The 18,422-nt window shown below is 43.6% G+C and overlaps 2 protein-coding genes across 7 annotated transcripts in view; one reads left to right on the top strand and one right to left on the bottom strand.

Annotated features, from left to right (window-relative positions):
• rtn4ip1 (reticulon 4 interacting protein 1) overlaps window positions 1-9,257 on the top strand; it is a 15,426-nt gene extending 6,169 nt beyond the window's left edge. The window contains exons 5-9 of one of the 2 annotated variants that reach the window (XM_031727366.2): window positions 1,131-1,179; window positions 1,626-1,762; window positions 1,829-2,012; window positions 6,989-7,081; window positions 8,851-9,257. In XM_031727366.2, the coding sequence (XP_031583226.1) occupies window positions 1,131-1,179; window positions 1,626-1,762; window positions 1,829-2,012; window positions 6,989-7,081; window positions 8,851-8,976 (589 nt within the window). In that variant the 3' untranslated portion in view covers window positions 8,977-9,257. Of the gene's footprint in view, window positions 1-1,130; window positions 1,180-1,625; window positions 1,763-1,828; window positions 2,013-4,149; window positions 4,265-6,988; window positions 7,082-8,850 lie in introns of those variants that run through there. The other variant, XM_039603450.1, reaches the window with a different exon arrangement.
• Window positions 9,254-18,422, bottom strand: part of crybg1a (crystallin beta-gamma domain containing 1a) — a 44,714-nt gene continuing 35,545 nt past the window's right edge. For 4 of the 5 annotated variants that reach the window (XM_039603446.1, XM_039603448.1, XM_039603447.1 and 1 more), the window contains 18 exons: window positions 17,681-17,719; window positions 17,483-17,601; window positions 17,101-17,278; window positions 16,847-16,986; window positions 16,274-16,400; window positions 15,952-15,987; window positions 15,199-15,353; window positions 14,856-14,982; window positions 14,601-14,746; window positions 13,487-13,613; window positions 13,380-13,406; window positions 13,166-13,278; window positions 12,616-12,748; window positions 12,394-12,533; window positions 11,222-11,345; window positions 10,791-10,949; window positions 10,085-10,247; window positions 9,665-9,806 (listed from right to left, as the gene is read on the bottom strand). In XM_039603446.1, the coding sequence (XP_039459380.1) occupies window positions 9,718-9,806; window positions 10,085-10,247; window positions 10,791-10,949; window positions 11,222-11,345; window positions 12,394-12,533; window positions 12,616-12,748; window positions 13,166-13,278; window positions 13,380-13,406; window positions 13,487-13,613; window positions 14,601-14,746; window positions 14,856-14,982; window positions 15,199-15,353; window positions 15,952-15,987; window positions 16,274-16,400; window positions 16,847-16,986; window positions 17,101-17,278; window positions 17,483-17,601; window positions 17,681-17,719 (2,142 nt within the window). In that variant the 3' untranslated portion in view covers window positions 9,665-9,717. Of the gene's footprint in view, window positions 9,807-10,084; window positions 10,248-10,790; window positions 10,950-11,221; window positions 11,346-12,393; window positions 12,534-12,615; window positions 12,749-13,165; window positions 13,279-13,379; window positions 13,407-13,486; window positions 13,614-14,600; window positions 14,747-14,855; window positions 14,983-15,198; window positions 15,354-15,951; window positions 15,988-16,273; window positions 16,401-16,846; window positions 16,987-17,100; window positions 17,279-17,482; window positions 17,602-17,680; window positions 17,720-18,422 lie in introns of all 5 variants that reach the window. The other variant, XM_039603445.1, reaches the window with a different exon arrangement.

The raw sequence follows: 18,422 nt of genomic DNA, 5'->3' as shown, positions 1-18,422 counted from the left end.
TCGCTTATTAAGGCGGGATTTAAAAGGAGCATTGTTAACCCTAGATGCGAATAATATGATGAGTGAAATGATGAAAAACCTCATCTTAGAACCTGATAAGGATAAAGATAATTTTTTATTAAGTCCTGAGATTGGACCGGGTAATGAGCTGTGTCCAATGTGTTTCCAATTTGCACTAATTTACCAGGAGCCTGCAAGACAAAACGGAGGGAAAAATGTCCTAACCCCACATCAGTACATAGCTACCAGCTATGTAACTAACCTGACGTGTCTCCAAACACTCAAAGGGGCCTTTGTTGGGGGTGAGGGGAGGAAGACGGGATAAAAAACACACACGCAAACAGGCACTACTCACATTTGCCACTAATAATGATCCAGACAAACTGAGGTTAGTAACCAGTGTGGTTTCCAACGGTGACCATTGTACCCAGGTCTGGTTACTGCTGAGAGGAGAAAAGTCAATGATTTGTGGACAGTGCTGATTGAGCTATAATAGGCAGCTGTATCAGTGCCTGCACTGCTTCATGTACCAAATAGCAACAGTGTAACACAGGTGACCGAGTGATGGCCACACCTGCTGACACTTACCTGAAACCCTCATGTGACAATCACGAGGACAAAAACTCCCAACTTAGAAATACAAGTTAGCGTTTGTCTGCACACGAGCAGCAGGATTGAACCTCGGCTCTCGTGTTAAACAACTTTGGGAGCAGGGAGAGTATTTTTTAACTTAAGGTAAATAAAGTCCTGTTTTAATACATGATGCAGATACATGCAGTTATTTAGAATTATTGTCTTATACTCATCGCAGCCATGTTTCTATTTAACCAGATAAAGCTTTCTTCTGCTTAGTGTTAGCTTACCTGTTAACATGAACACACCTATATAAAAGTCGTCTCCAACCAACACAACCAGCTGCTTTTTAATGTTTGCCTTTATTAATCGGTTTGATAAAACCGATTTTGCCCTTATTTTGAAAGTACCTGCAAGCTGGAAGGAGAAAAAAGACGGTTTTTTTTCCTGGTAGGTTTTTTTTTTCATTTTTGGGGGAAAAGTCGCCGGGTTTCCGTTTAGTTGACCAGGTCATTGCTTCGGTTGTCTCCTTCATTGTTTTGGCTTTTCTGTTGCAGGATTTTGATCCTTGGAGGATCCGGAGGAGTCGGAACGTTTGCTGTACAGGTATGCATGAAAAGCTGGACAATGATGACCACTTGTGGTCACCTAAACATTTGACACAATCAAGTAACGTTTGATCTGAAAAACGCTAAAGCTTGCAGGTTAGACGCTCACCTGGTCTCTGGGAAACATTTAATATTTGATTTAAGCACAGTTAACCCTCTGACTGATGTCTGATTGCAGACGTAAACTGTTAAAAAACAGCCGGAGTTTATGAGATTTTCCACAATGTAAAAACACATTAAAGCTAAACATGTAAAATATTCTTAAAATTACCTTAAACACCATCTTTCTTTAAATAGTAGAGAAAAAGAAACGACTTGCAGTAACGAGAACCTGAAAAGAACAAATTCTTGAATTTTTTCTTCATCGTGGTTAAAATGAAAAACAAAACATTTGATTCAACCAAAATGAAACTTGTATAAAAGTCTGGTGTTGTTCCTGCTCAGATGGTGAAGGCGTGGGGCGCCCATGTGACCGTTACCTGCTCCCAGAACGCCGAGCGGTTCTTAAGGGGGCTCGGGGCGGACCACGTGGTGGACTACACTGCTGGGCCCGTCGAGGAGCCGCTCAGCGCTCTGGAGAAGTAAGCAGACCTCGCTCCGACTGAATCTCTGTTTGTCATTTTGGTCTGATTTACTTTATCTTTAAGGTTCGACCTGATCCTGGATAATGTCGGGGGTGACACGGAGCGTTGGGCGCTGAAGCTGCTGAAGCCATGGAGCGGCTCCAAGTACGTCACCCTGGTGACGCCGTTCATGCAGAACACCGACAGGCTGGGTGTAGCTGACGGCATGATGCAGACCGCCGCTACAGTGGCCAGCAAGGCCTTAAAAGTAAGCTTGGATGGAGTTGTTTCGTTTTTTAACTTTCATAAAAATAGGACGTTTTTTACACTTTGTTTTTTCTTGGAATGATCCGAGTGCAGCAGGTTGTAGGGTCGGAATATTAAACCAGTGACAAACACATTCAGTGGTATTTGCTTCTCAATTTTAACATCTGGCTTTGGGTACAGCTATAGTGGAAGGTTGGCTCGTATTGCTGGCCTTGTTACTGGCGGGTGTTGTACTCCAGCAGGCTTGCTCTTGGAGTTCTGTTCATAATGTTCATGAGCAAAGGTTGTAGGTGCAGCCAAGCTTCTGATGGCGTCTGATTCAGTGGTCTCAGGATCTCGTGTCTCGGCAGTTTGTGGGGATGAAAAGTTGCACCTTGAAGTTTAAGGTCATGATTCTCCACCAGAAAAAGGGTGGAGTGCTCACTCTGGGTTGGGGAGGAATTGCTGCCCTGAGTGGAGGAGTCTACGTTTCATGAGTGCGAGGTTCAGTGTCAGTGAGCTATACCTGCACGCTGTGATGACCCTGAAGGTGCAACCTGTGGTAGAGCGAAGGAAGACGATCGAGGTCCTCTGAGAGCTGACGGTGAAGAGCCGAGGTGGTTCTGGCCTCTGATCGAGATGCCTGGCTGGGAGGAGCTTCTGGGCCAGACACGTGACTAACGTTTGGCTCCTAATGAACAAATCCACACAATAATTCATACAGATGTTTAACTTTGTCCTTTAGGTTCCATTTTTGTTTGCCGAGTTGTTCTTACAAAATATTTTTTTTCTCTCCCAGTTAAACCATTAATAAAATAAGCACCAAATATCCAAAAGGAAGAATAAATATGGATTCCCTCCACGCGTTTTCAGAGCAGCAGTCTGTGTTAAACTGTTCACAGTACAGGAAAGTATGGAAGCTAAGCTAGAATCAGAACAGATTTATTCCAGTAGCTCCGACTTGTGTCATAATATGTGCAGTTGTGGATTTTCTGCAGATTAATTTAGGTTTGGGTTCCTTTTATACTCTGCACATTTCTTCCAGGTCCCTAAAAATCAGACATGGTACCTGAAGAAACAGCTGGAAAAATGTGAAAATGCAGCAGGTTACTTTCTGGTGTCTGAGGCCCCGCCCCCTGCTGCAAGGCAGATAAAGATAACTGTCCTGAACTCCTAAACTCTCTGTCAGAGCAGATGACATCGTCTACCTATACACAGACGCACACACATCCTCTGTGGGTGTTGTAGTAACAGTCTGCAGTTTGCATGCAGCGCACTCGCCCGACCACAGAATCCACAGCTGTAGTCGTCGGCTCTGCACAGCAAAGGAAGCAGAAACGAGATGCAAGGAGATAACCTAGTGTTTGAGAACAATAAGTTGCATCCTTCAGTCTTTGTGGAAATATGAGCGGTTACACATTAAGCCACATCTTTTAATTTTTTCAATTCAGTAATAAACATGTGATTGAAATGGAGACTTTAATTCAAGCATGACCTGTTCAGGAATTACAGCCTGATTTCTACACACAGTCAGGGGGTCTGACACAAACTAACAGAGGTTTAATGTAATACTGTTTTTAATACTTGGATGGAAATCCTTTGCTGTCAGTGAAGTGTAGGAGTCATGGGCACCGGCTGATTCTGTGTTTCCGCTTTATAATGCTCTGCAGACCTGCTGCCTGCCTGTGGGTCCCTCTGCCTTCAGTTTGGTATTCAGTGACTGATGAGCTGCTCTGTTGGGCTGCTTGCTCGTTGTAGAATCTCTCATTTCTTGGGTTGTTTTTGCAGTATCATATCCACCTGCTGTGGAGCTGTGTCTGAATCTGAGCAGAGTATAGCCTTGAACACATCACACTCATCCTGCTTCTATTATTCTGGTCTAACTTCATCTGGGTTTCATCTTTGCAAACTGGTTTCCTGAACCCTGCATATAAATGTATTCGAAGCATAATGTGGCCTTCCTGCTCTTTAGTGTAACCAGTGGCTGTGCGCCGCGTTCTAAACTCGATATTTCCATTTATGGAGGCGTCTCTTGATTGTTGACATGAAAAAATAACACCTACGTCATTCAGTGCGTCCTCGACCTGATTAGATGTGGTGATGTTGTTTGTGTAAAACATGGAAATGATTCTGTCATCATGCACTTTATTTGTCTTCAGGCTGTTTGGTGTTATCAGCTGGTCAGTACAGTTATTTCAAGCATGTCCCAGAATGTTGATTTGACCAGTGACCTCTTTGGATCTTCGCTTCAGTCTCAGTGAACACTTAGCAAATGTAAGTTCAACACTTTGAGTCAACTTCAAATATAGTTTGCTTTAATTTTCATTAAATAACGAAGGTTTAGGCCTCACCTGGTCCTGAAACTGCTCGTCAGTCAGTTGTCCATTTACTTTTGAGCATCTCAAAATGGGGAGCTGTTTATAAAAGTAGCTGCAGTTCTGTTAAACTGTTTGACTCCAAATTCTCTGTAATGCTATAATTTGGAAATTACATAAAAATGAATAATTGTCCAGAAACCTGTGGCCCTCCGTGTAGGTGGGGAGGGAAAACTAAACAACGGTACCATGTGCTGCATGTGTAAAGAGGATTCGTGTCACAGTTTTTCAAATTAAAAAGGAAAGTATTTGTAACTGAAACATCGTCTGAGGTCAGGCAAGTGTGGGTAACTTCAGAAGAAGCTCAGAGTTTCAGGTTGGTCTCATTTTCCACGGCGGCACAAATCACTGTAACTGAAATTCCCCAATACAGTGACTGTAGTTTGTAGTAGCAGCCAAACTTTGCATGTAGTTACACACACGGGTAACCGTGCATAAAATGACTTTTGCAATAACAAATTCACATCAAATGCTAATTCGTAGTACACTTAGTGTTTAAGGATGTTTTTAACACATCTGTGACCTGCAGATCTGATCCTCATTTATGAAAAGCTCTTAGATTTAAACTGACAGCACCGCTTTGAAGCAGGGAGGAGAGTTTAATCAGGAAGGAGTCATGGACTAAAAGGCAAAAGAGAAAGAGGCTGAAATGAAACCAAAACTGAGCGAAAACAAGATGCTGGCATTCAGGACAGAAGAGGTTCATGTTCAGCTCGTTCGAAAGTTCATTGGTGGCTTTTTCAAACAAATGAATCTTTTTTTTTTTTTACAGGTTTCTAAATGTAATGTTCAAGGCTGAAATATTGTCTGTTAGCTCTGTTTTGTTCCCGATCATAAATGTTTAAGAATTAAAAAAGAAAGAAAAAAGAAAAAGAAGAAGCTGCAGTTCCTCTGAGATCCACTAGAGGCTCCAGCAGAGAGTCTCGGCCTGTTTACGGCCTGATACAGAAAGTTTATCTTCACATCATCTGCACAGGAGGAGGATGTTTTTGTTACTCACCTGTTTAAAACTTTATGAAGACTTAAAGTTTGCAGTATTTGGGGGGTGTGGTCTCTGTGACTGACAGGTAGATGCTATACATGCTAGCTGTCTGCTCAGCTTCACCTCAGCTATTGCAGTCGCTGATCTGCACCTGTGGACTGTGTTTGTGCTGTTTGCATGTTTTTTTATGCAGTTGTGTGACTAATAATGTGGCAGCTGTGAGGTTATCGTGCTAACAGACTATCCAAGAGGCTGGTAACTCAGGACTGGCTCCCGTTATGGTAGCCTGACTGAAATGTTAGGGTTTCAAAAGGAACAGCTATTGGGTCACAGTGGCTGTATCCATCTTTTGCATACAGTTGTTGTTGTGTATAAGACTCGAGTTAATTTGCCAAAAAAGGGAAAAACCCACAAATTTATTGTTATTTTTTAAAATTTTCTAGCAGTTTTGTGTTTGTTCTAGTTTCTTATTTTAAAGTAAATTTAATCTTCGCATCAGGAAGGAGGCGGAAGAAGAGCGTGGATGGCGGTAACAGGGCGGGACTGCCCCACAAACCTTTCGTTGTTTTTCTTTTTAAATGTAAAGTTACTGAGTTGGTGTCAGACTGTGGGGGTTACAGGCTGGCACAGATTCTACTCACGCTAACTTTCTCCAGAATAAAATCCGTTTTGAACATTTGAAGGTGAAGCAGGTTGGAGGTCTACCTGGCTGTGTGTTTGTGCACTTTGTGTTTTTTTTTCACTTCCTTTAACACAGAGACCAAGTTTCCAATCCCCCCTGCCCCCACACACACACACACACACACACACACACACACACACACACACACACACACACACACACACACACACACACAGCCTTCTTTACCACCTTCAGCTCCTGCATATAACCACACAGTGACTGTTTCCATTTCCACAGAAGTGTAAGGGTTGTAATGGGGTCATCTGCTGTTGTCGCACGCTGTGTTTGTTTAATATCAGACGATTTGATTCACAACATTGTCTTAATATTTCGCGCCTACAGAATTGGTGTAATCTGAACTCAGATCTGTGACGGTGCAGCTTTTCCAGCAGCTGATTCATAGTTTGGGTGTTTGGTAACTTAAGTTTTGTGTCAGAGGTGGCGGGTTGTTATCAACTCACAGAAATATTTAAGCAACACGCGCTTTAAAAACAAACAAACCCAAAGTGGTGTGAATCTGTCCTTAGCCACGTTTTTATTCACATTTTGGTCGTTCCCATATGGAAAAGAAATAGAAAAAACTTATAAAAGACTTGCACAAGATGTGGCCTAATTCATATAGTGAATCATATAAGGCTTATATGATTTACTCATGAAAGTGGCCACTTTCATATATTGTCAATCTGTCAATCCTTTCTGTGTCCGGGCCGGGTGAGGTTTCCCGGCACAAATATTAAAAATGTGTCCACGGGAACAAAATTTAAATTAAAAGAAAGTTTCTTAAAGGCAACAACAATAATATCAAAATAAGTCATTATGTTTCTGTTTTGTTAAATATATCTTTACATTAGGTTTTTCTCTTAGAATTCAAATGTATTAAAGTATTTCAGTGTTCTGTGTTTGTGCTGACGGCTGTAATGTTTGCACTAATTCATTTTTTCTGCTGTGTTTTTGTGCAGCACCTGATGAAAGGAGTTCATTACCGCTGGGGGTTCTTTGCACCCAGCGGCTCTGCCTTGGACGAAATCAGGGACATGGTGGATGCAAAACAGGTACGACGCAGTATTTACCCTGTGAGCTGAACAGGGACTCAGTGGTTTAACAGTGTTTGCACATTAAATACCACAGACTGTATATAAAAGATGAACATAGTTACCTGAATCTGCCTTGTTTTCCTAATAGCTCCTCTGGTTGGATGTTTCTGGTGACTTTATGGCCTCATTTGCTAGTTTTATTTTCTATTTTGTTTATGTTGGAAATTTTGTTTCTCCTTTAGAGTTAAACATGAACTATAATAAAGGCGATGGTGTCAAAACAGGTGTTACTGTTGTCTCAGTAAGGGACTAGTAAACAGTTTACAGTGGCTACACTCTTCCTTCACATAAAGACTTTTATATTCACCTAACATTATTTAATGAATACAGATAAAACTCATCAGTCGTTGAGTGCACTTGAGATCTAATCTATTAAATAGATGAACCAATGGCAAAGAGTGGTGGTTCAACCTTTCAGGGAAAAGGTACTAACCCTTATCTTAGTATTTGAATAAGAGTTGACTGGTGCAGTATCTGTCTCTGGCGCCAGCCTGAACCAGAATTGTATGGGATCATATTATAGGCTGTGACACAACTCAAGGGAAAGAACTCACAAAATATATCCAGCCTGGTCTCCTTTCTGTGAAAGATCTATGATACAGTGTGGAAATCTGCTACATAGTTTTGCACTTTGTCCTAAGGCTTCAGGGTTTTTGGTGTGACATCTTTACCTGTTTGCCTGATATTCTATAAAAATAAAACAACAACAAAACGAGCTAGATCCAAATCCAACGGTAGTTCTCTTCTGATTGGACCTGGAAAGGTGGTTTATTTTTTTATTATCATTTCAAAACAGTGAAATGATGTTGAACATTAACGTCTGGCGTTTCAAACTCGTATATCTCGTGGAAGATGTAGCGGTCTAGGAGGAGCGGGGTTGTTTTGTGTAGTCTGTTTCGCTTCTTGGTGCCAGCTTGCTCTCTTAGTATCTTTGAGCGGTTACGGTTCTCTTCCATAGAACCAACACATAGATTTAAAAGTATCTGCTGCACATTAACCTTCTTGGGTGCTTGCTCTAACTATGTATTTAGTGCTTCACTGTCCAACAGTCTCAGTAGGGTATCATCCACTATGTGCTACATTCACGTTGTATTGTCTTGGTAACTGGCTCTGGAGATCTCAAGCTTCTTGCACTTAAAGGTTCTTCTGCTGCTCTTGGTATCCAATCTCGGGTGGGGTGGGGTGATGATATTTCCCCCCTCCCTGGCGTCCTGGCTCCCCCTTGCCGTAGCACATGTGTTGTACCTCTAGCTGTGACTGTTGGAACACTGAGCTGATATTTTGCTGGATACAGACGCCCTAGGTCGGAATCGAACTTCTGACTCCTGCTCCAAAGGTGTGTAGGCTTACCACTACGCTACCCAGCTGGTAGCTCCATATCTCCAGTCCCCCACTTTGTTTCTGTCTGAAACATGCCTTTGAGCAAGCTTTCTTCTGATTGGCCATTTCTATCAACAGCACCCGTTGCTCGTTAGCGCCGCCTCCTTCTCTTTCACTTGGAAGTCCGTCATAGCTGCCTCTTTTTATGAAAGAGTCCTATGTGGAGAAATCCAAACCTTTTTTTTTTTTTTTTTTTTAAACGAAAATGGTATTTGCATGGGGGTGGTGTGTCATATACTGACTTGGCCACGTTTAATGTGAACGTCGTCACTGGAACAGGAGCTGTGACTATAAGGAGAAGCACACTTTAGGAGAACTTGCTCACTGATTTGTCTCCTCCCTCTCAGATCCGGCCCGTGGTGGAGGAGACCTTCAGCTTTTCACATGTCCCTCAGGCCTTCGAGAAGGTGGAGAAGGGTCACGCCCGAGGAAAGACGGTAGTCCAGATCAGCAAAGGGGGTGACGACGTATAGCTCTGCGCATCGTGAAACAGACTGAATCTAAAGGCTTTTCTTATGGAGTGCTGTCATGACTTTTATAGACTCCGCCCACAAAAAACAAAGACACATTGCACTTTGTTTTCTATCCAAAGTACATTGTTTGGCTTTTCAATGTTTGCTGAGGATTTGAGCACAAAACTGCTGTCGCCTTAAAAAAGCTTTATTTATTTTTCAGACTCAAAGGAAACTCTTCACTGTCAGTGTTTCAAAAACAAATAAATCAAATAAGCATCAAATAAAAACAGATAAAAACATCACATTATTATTTTAATGTGTAACAATATTCTCACATTTACAACCAGCAGAGGGCAGCAGAGTTAAACTCAAAGTCTTTACACTCAGTGGTTCTGTACAAACGATGCCGTGGAGAGTGTGTGTGTGTGTGTGTGTGTGCCCGTGTACAAAAAACTAAAAAGACATAACTTTCAAACGGATCATTTTGATCTACAAACAGCTTCTGGAGTGTAAGCATGTCACACATTGAGGGTGTAAGAGAAGTACCGTACAGGAAAAGGTGCAGCATTGAAACAGGGCTGAGGTCTCGCTGAAGAACACAGTCTTTGGGTTAAAGGTCAGCTAAAAACATTTTGTTCATCAACGATGCGCATCGTCTTTCCAAGCAAACGCAGTAGGGAACATCTCTGTGGGCTCCATGGCAGAGCTGCGTCTCAGGGCCCAGTGTGATGGAGCTCCATCAGGAGGCTGTGAGAGTCGTCACAGCAGCTCCAAACTCCACCTCTGGTTCAGCTTTCGCTCATCAAACGTGTTCAGGATCACCTGGTTTTTATCGTACTGATGCCCACCTGGAAACAGACGACACAGCTCGAGTTCAGTCACATCACTGCAGCACCTGATGCTCACGTGCTCAGATTATTTCAGTCACATTATAATTTTGTGTTTTAGTTTAGCCAAAAAATTTGTTATCACTTTTTAAACAGCTCAACTCAAAATAAACTGGAAAGAAAACAAAAGTAACGTGAACTGGAGAAGCTGTTTTCACCTCCTTCAGACTCCAGCAGGTGGAGCTGTTGGATCAGTTGTGACAAAAAAAAAAAAAACAGTGAAAATTGAGGTGTCTGACCTTTGACCTCCAGGATGAGGTCTGGTTTGAGGTTGCTGTGAACCACACCGTCCGGGCTGATGTTCCACAGCTGATTGTCTTTGCCTCGCTCGGGAGAAACGCAGATCCGACTGCCCGCCATCATCACGCTGCCCGAGGACTCCAGGAAACAGTCCTCGACCACCTGAGGACGCAGAGGAGGTTGAAACGGTCAACATTAACAACGAAATCTTACTCTTAATCTATAAATGTGCTGAGCTGCAGGTAACTTGATATTGAAAATGATTAAAATGGACTTGCTGAACATGCTCTACTCTCCCTCTGTAACATGAACCAGCAGCTGGGAGGGGTGGGGAAAAATGAAGCTCTTTCAATGGGAGACGCTGAGTTTTTACAAAGTGAGGAAGCAAAAGAGAGAAGAGCCGACAAGTGCAGAACAAAGAGACCCAAAAACCCAAACATTTATAAACAGAAACAGAGGTAGGAGGGATTATTAAACTGTACCCAAGTGCAGGTAAGTATGAGAAATTCATAATTTAGCACTGAATTAAAAGCCCGAATCTAGCTGTATGTAGTGCTACCATGTAGGTGGCTGTAGCTCAGGTGGTAGAGCAGGTCTCCTACTAATCAGAAGGTCTGCATGCCAAATATCCTTGGCAGTGAGTTTATCCATCACAGGATAAACGCACTGTGCAGCTGTCAGTTTCAGCAGTTTTCGGCCGCGTACCTTGCAGGTGAGATATCCGTCCCGATAGAGCCACACCTGCTCCTCTCCCCCCGTCTCCTCCATGGCCTGCACCCTCATCAGTTTGATGTCTTCCAGCGTTCCCGTCAGAGACATCATGCATCCCGTCTCACTGTTCCTCAGGCGGAAGTACATCGGTTTCTGTTTTAGGAGCAAAAAGTGCAAAAAGTGACTGATTTTACATAGTCACAGTGCCCGTAAGGAAGAGGCTGAAGAAGCATCAGTCTGGTATTCGATGCAAAGACAAACACATTTCTACTAAAATAAATAACAGTCGTTCTCACTTAAAGAGGACTCTGCCTCTCCTGTTCCTGTGGTGGATGTTCATGTTAAACATGACCAAAGTCTCAAATAACACTAATCCAAAAACATCTCAGGTGCTGTCGTTACTAAATGGGCCTTTCAGGACTTACCTGCAGTAATGGGCGGAGGGATCCAACACGCTGAAAGCCGCTACGCTGAAACAAATCAGCCACTTGGCTTGGTTGGAGGATCAGCTGTCGACCTCTGTAGTTACTGCCCTCATACAACACCCACCTGGAGACAGACGGACAGACATCGTTATAGACGGCCAGATTTTATCCATTGTTTCATTCAGAGCACCAAACAAACCACAAAGCACCATTTATGGACATTTTAGAGTTCTTTGATGCAATCATGACTGAAAGTTTGATTAAAGTGCTGAAATAAACACTGTGGATAAAGAGAAAATTTAATGTAAAGCCGATGGGTAACTACACCAAAACTGGTACAATGCTGCCACCTGGTGGTGAAACTTTGCAGAGGTTTTACAAAAAAAAAAAAACCCCTGGAAATCTATATTGTTTAAAATTCATTCAAATCTATATTTATTAAGATATGTGCAGGTATAAAAGTGGTCCATTAAAAGCTGGCAGTAATGGGAATAACTGGGAAACTGGGAAAATCAGCATGTCCAGGATATCCATTTCTCATCCGGCTTTTCTTGTCCCAACATCATGGATCAGGCTAAGAGGTCACATGAAGCTGGTTATCAGTTAAATCAGTCTAATACATGCACAGGTCTATTGGCAGCACAGAGGCCAGGATAATATCACAATACTGAGGCTTCTAAAAAATGAAAAATATAAAGAAAAACTACAAAAACAAATCTAAACCTACTTTTAGTGAAACAAAAGGGTTCATTTATCATAAATCACATTCATTTCATCTAGCTTCACTCTATATTGTCCCCTCATTGTCAGTTCCCTGCAGTGGCTGTATTGCTCCAGCTGGGGCCCCGTCCCACAGTTTGTGAACCTCCGGGTCACAGGAAGTGATGAGTTTACATAAAAAAATGCTGCTAATAAAATACGTCCAATTATTTGAATAAAACAAAACATTCACTGGGTCAACTTATAATTAGAATTCAGTACTTTGTGGTAAACTGCTGATTACTATTATAAAATAACAATGTTTTCATTCACTGTTGCATAATTACACTTCTATGATCAGGTGTGCAGACACACCTGAACGGTCCATTCTGCTGCATATAAAAGCTTGGTGCCGATGGCAGGTGTGTGTCACATTTATAATAGCAGCTCAAACGTTCATCTCTGTCACTTACATTCCTCCCTCCACCACCAGGGAGCGTATGCGAGTGTCCAGGCCGGCCTGATGCAGGTTCACAGCTTCGTGCGTCAGCACCACCCTGCGACCCCTGCAGCCCACCTTAGTGAACAGGGCGATGGACGGCAGAGAGAACTCCTGGAGGTGGAGAACACAGGGTTGGGTTCACACCGAGCACCACAGAGGGCTGAAGACATGTCCAGGGAGAACAAACACTCACATGTCCCGCAGTCTGGATGGACCGGAAGCTCGAGTCTGAGGACAGGAAGCCCATGGCCTCTGTGCTCGGGTACTCCCCCTCCTCCAGGATGTACATGTTTTCCGTGAACTGGGATCCCTCATACGCCACCCAGCTGACAGGTTCAATGAAAAGCAAATATGCAGTATATTTAATGAAGCCATGCAAAAAAGTTACCTCATGCTATGAATTTGGTACTTTTGCAGTTCTTTTTGCAGCATTTCTGACCCCTCATAACTTCATGAGTACAGAGGATAACCACATGACATCAAGCCCGATAAAAACACATTTTTAGTTCTACAAACTGCAACCAAATCAATTTTCCACCCACTCCAAGAGACACAATATTTTAACCAACTTGGAGCATTAAAATCTGAGTTTAAAAAAAGAGTTTAAATGTGTTTAATTCCTGACGTAGAGGAACAGAAACAAACACTGTTCTACATGATAATCCTATTTATTTAACTTCTTACAGGACAGTACTTTGAAAAGGACAAAGATTCCCTAAATCAGGCTTTTGGTGGTGGTTTACCTGCCAGCCAGCACCTTACAGGACCTGGGTGTGAAGTCTTCATCCAGAGCTGCTGCGCTGTCCTCCAGAGACACCAGCCGTCCCTGGAAGTGCTCCTCAGAGTACAGCTGGACCTGTAACACATCCAAACAGCCTCAGCGACCCAGCAGTGCACACTAACAGAGACTCCTCATCATTTCTGCTTAATGCTGAGCTGCACATGAACGAGCGATACCTTGAATTTTGTGGTTCCCATGCTGTCCTGCAGAACAAACAGGAGAGCTGTTAGAGATTTATCACGTTAAGCCTTCGTGTGATTAACAGATGCTGATGGTTTCTTACGTGGAAGACGGGCTGTATGGATGCGATCCTGAAGTTCTGAGCTCCCCAGTCCTCCGGGTTTGCATACATGCCTTTCTCCAGGACGTAGAGTTCCCCGCTGAACCCAGGCTTCTCAAACGCCACCCACCTGCAACGACAACCAGCCAAGGAATGAAAGCACAGCCTCCATGTTTTTATCTCTATCGCAAGCTCTGCAGTCAATCCTGTAACCTTGAGAAGCACACGAGTTTATGTTTAGGATACTTTTACAGGATGTCTGCTGAAACTGGAAACCACCTAACTCCAAAGAAACCAAAACAAAAAGCCATTGTTGCTCTAAAATCAAGTGAGTGCTTGCAAACAGCAAATCTTCAGGTTTCTCTGAGTAAATCTTTGACTTGAACTGCAGCGTTATCTCTATAAACAGGCCGAGTCCACGTCTCTGAGGCTGTAAAATGACAGGCGAGGCCGTCGCAGAGCTAACAGCAGAGTGTTGGGCAAACAAATCCAACCAGCTCTGAAAGTCAACAAAGAAATCTTCACTGTAAAAGCTAACAGACTTGCTTTAGAGTCTTTTAGCCCTGTATCGCACGAGTTTTGAATGTTTCATCAGCGCTGGCACCTCTCAACGATCTGTGGGAGTCGTTTGGGTGAACTGGCCCTTTAAACTGTTACAAGCGTGGAAAAAAAGAAACCCACAGATAATTCATTACTGATCATCAGCACATATTTCCAAACTACCTTCTTATTACCACGCTACTTTTATCTTCAGTTCAGTTTAATTCCATTCAGAGTTATTAATGTATTACTAAATCACAACAACAGTCACCTGAAGAGCTTTATGCTCATTAATGCTAAACTTTCACATGCTACGAGTTGCCTCTAACATCCTCTGATAGTAACTAAATTCTGTTTTTGTAAAGCTCTGCCCTCGGGAAGCTTCCTTTAATCAATTCCATGAACGGATCCGTTTCACAGGCTCGTCCATAATTCATCCTCTGAGGCTGTAGGCGTGTATGTTTGCGTGCGCTGTGATAAAACAATGTAACGTGAGAAGCACACGCCCGAAACCTGAGAGAGAGAACATGAGTTTGAGCTTTGTGTTCATTTCTCTCCTTTTGTGTGTGTGACTTACACTCCACCGCTGACATCGACAGACTGGGTCTTTGCACCGTGGCCGGTCTCCTCCAGGTTGACGACGGGTACTAGCAGGTTGGTGCTGAGGCCCCGCTCACTGAAGTCCTGCTCGCTGAACAGTTTAACGTGCGGGGACACAAAGTCCTGAAGAAGAAGACGACACAGACAAAAAGTTTAAAAGAGAAATCGCTGCATCAGATGGAAACGCGCTCCAACGAGCAGCTGGCAGGTTAGCGTCTCAGGTGATACGTACTGAGATTACAGGCCGAAGTGACTGCAGCCCGTCCTCAGATCCCCCCCAGTCGCTGCAGTGAGGGTACTCCCCCTCCTCCAGGATGTACTGCTGACCTTCAAAGTCTGCCTCCTGGTAGCCCACCCAGCTTCAACGTTGATACAAAGGCACATTACAGACCTGAGGGCATTTTTCCAACTGATATTTGTAGCACATATAACAGTAAAGCCTTTTAAAGATCCCTGTTTAAAGTGCACTGTGCAGCTTTTCCATGTGTTCAATGTGCTACACGACTGTAACCTAACAAAGCGAGCCAGCCATTTGGGGCTTTTTTCAGATTCTGATCACCCTGATAAATACTCACAGGCCGCCGAGGATCTTCAGAGACCCGACTGCACACAGCGTCTTCTTGTTCACAGCAGGTTCGTCGGATTCCTCGTCCGGCTCTTGTATGTTGTAGATGTCGCTGTGAACCTCTAAACACTCGCCATCAAAGTTGGGCTTCTCGTACAGTAAGGCCTGCACGACAGACACGAACAGGAGTTTTTACCTCTGTGTGTATTTTAGTCCACTCCCACCCAAAGGTACAATCCCATTCATTCCACAGATTAGTAGTGCAGCATATTTCACATCTGTCAGTGGAAACAGGCTAAAGTTCAGGCTGTAGGCTTGGAGCTGTCAGCGTACAAGGAGCTGATGGGGGAAAGTGCCTGGGCATGCTCCTTACAGGAGGTCTTCCTTTGGCCTGTTCCTAAAGGCATCTCTACTAAACTCGTAAGAAAAGCAAGAAATTTTGGGGAAACACGATGTGAAGACATCATTGGACTATTTTTTGGTGTTTTGGTGTTCTCCTTCAACCAACGGCTTCACAGGAATTCAGCCTCATCTCAACCACAGTGAGATCTGTAACAGGCAGTTCATCCTTTTTCCTTTGAATTGCTCCCCAGGGCACTGAATTTGAGCCAAGTCATCAACATAATGAATCGTGTCAGGCAAACAAGTCTGGACTGAACTAAGCTCGTCACTTTAGGTCCGACTGAGATTCTCTGAGATTCTTAGGAAACACAGCTGATGTGTGCAGCAGGTATTTACAGATGTGACATAAAACAGAACTAACCTTGACTTCATTGGGACGCTCCACTTTTATCACCCCCTGTAATAAAGACACACTCTATCAGACTGAGGTAACTCAAAGAATTACAGTAAAGTGCAAACGTTCACACATCAGCCACAACATTAGAACCACCTGTGCTAACTTAGATTAAACATTTTTCTATGACTAAAATAAACACAGCGATGTTTCTGCTAACAGATGATTTTAAACCTAAAAGGTCAGAAAATAAAGATTGGTGCCGGATGTATCCGACCCTGACAGACTTTTTTAATGTTGTGGCTGATCAGACTGCGTAGCATCATATTGTGTATTTCCTGTACTTTACCATTCGGAGGGGTCTGAGCGAGCCTACGAAGGGCTCAGGGAAGCCCCAGGCCTCCGGGCAGGGATACTCTCCCACCTCCAGCACGCCCACGAACCCTGCAAACCCTGGATCGGTGTACACCAGCCAGCTGCAGACAGACACGAGACAGAGGGGAAGGAAAGGTGAGCAGGATTTCAACATTTAAGGGTTACTTTCCTGAAAGAAAAGGTTAATCTTTGACACAATGGAGGGAATAATGAGCACTCTCACTACTCCCTCCACCCATCAGGAATCTGCTGCAGTTAACTGGGACAACCACAAGCTCCGGCCTGCCGCCTGCATTCCTTCACACACAGAGCACAGATGGATGATTTCCCATCAAACTTTATCTTTCTGTGCTCTTAAACTACCACAGGGTTTCTGCTCCGGTTCAGACATCATGACTAATAACTAATAACTATAAAATGTAAACAAACGAAGACATTTTAAAAAATTAAAAGCATTCTTTTCTGGTATTTAATCTCAGATTTGTAATGAGCCTGTAACACCAACAACAGCGAATTCCCATTTAATGACATTTAAGTGTCCACTTACACTCCAGAATGGACCTTAATGGAGCCGGTGGTCTGTGGGATGCCATAGGAGCTGACCTCTACGGTGTCGTCAGAGTAGGACGCCATCCTCCCCAACCCGTTCACCTCTGAGAACAGGTCAATCTGGGGCATGCTGTAGTCCTATAAAACACACAAAAATAACACTGTATGAGAACTTTGACAGTTCATTTCTTTATTTACAATAAGCCTGGAAAACTGAGCTTTTTGAATCAGGTTAAATGAAACCCAACTCACCCTCACTGCCAGTCGAATGGAGCCGATGACCACAGGTGCTGTTGGAATAGGTTCACCCATCTCACCTAGTGTTGCAGGACTTTCCTCCTCTGCCCAGACATTCACGATGCCATCTGTAGGACCTTCTTCCAGAGCGATGATACGGCCCTGGAAACCAGGCTTCTCATACAGGAGCCAGCTAAAGAGACACAATCACGTAATTCTACACTTTTCACAAAACAAGCACCAAAGATTTCAGAGGAAAGTTCAGTCACATCACCTGGATAAGTTCAAATGTGCTGCTATGTTACAACATTAAAGTTTGTTGGGGGTTAAATCGAAACTGAGTGTTTTTCCATTAACTATATCCAGGTCTGAGCATCACACTAACGCTAACGCGTACCATCCTCTGATGACTCTGACGGATATGATGGGGGACAGCTTCATGGTGGTGGCATCTTCTACATCAGAGTAGAGCTCAAAGGCCTCTCCTCCAAACTGAGCATGCTCGTGTATGATGATCTAGATCAAGAGACAGACACGTCACTGGAATCCATCATTAGAAATTCAATCTATGTTGTTTAGATATACACTGCAGTACCTTTCCAGGCCTTTTGTGGAACCCTCTTACTGCAGGAATCTGCAAGAAGAGTTGGGAGAGATTTAGGTTATGAACCTAAAGCTGAATTTTAAATATTACTTTGAGTGGTCGTCTGAACTGAGTGCCTCCCGATGGCCCTGGCCATGTGAGTTGAATACTTTTTTCTGTTTTCTTGTATAACCGTTTTGTCTGTGAGAGGATCTGTGACGTCAGTAAACACGTTCCTGACACCTCTAGTTTTTAGTTTTAAGGCAGTCGTTTGTTTCCACGTCAGGTTTGGGACGGCAGTCCTCCTTATTTTAACCGTGGCTCACCCTGGAGTAACCTGCTGTCAGTTACTGCCCCCTCTCTTTTTACCTGAGTGCTCACACAGCAACTTTAAGTATTCATTCATTACTTTTAGTGAAGTCCCATTCATTTAACAGTTACAGTTACAATAATACTTTTACCCAAGAGTTACTTGGCTGAAGAAGGAGTCCTATCGGGCTTGGTTAGCCTGTGGGACTCCAGAGGCAGCTGACAGGTATCGACAGGCCAAGCGGAATGCGGCTCGGGCAGTGGCTGAAGCAAAAACTCGGGTGTGGGAGGAGTTCGGAGAGGCCATGGAAAAAGACTTTCGGACTGCCTCGAAGAGATTCTGGCAAACCGTCAGGCGTCTCAGGAGGGGAAAGCGGTGCTCTACCTGCACTGTGTATAGTGCTGGCGGTGCGCTGCTGACGCCGACTGAGAAAATTGTCAGACG

This window comes from Oreochromis aureus, linkage group 19 (genome assembly GCF_013358895.1).
Source record: "Oreochromis aureus strain Israel breed Guangdong linkage group 19, ZZ_aureus, whole genome shotgun sequence".
Lineage (NCBI taxonomy): Eukaryota > Metazoa > Chordata > Actinopteri > Cichliformes > Cichlidae > Oreochromis > Oreochromis aureus.
This window is presented reverse-complemented; position numbering and strand designations above follow the sequence as displayed.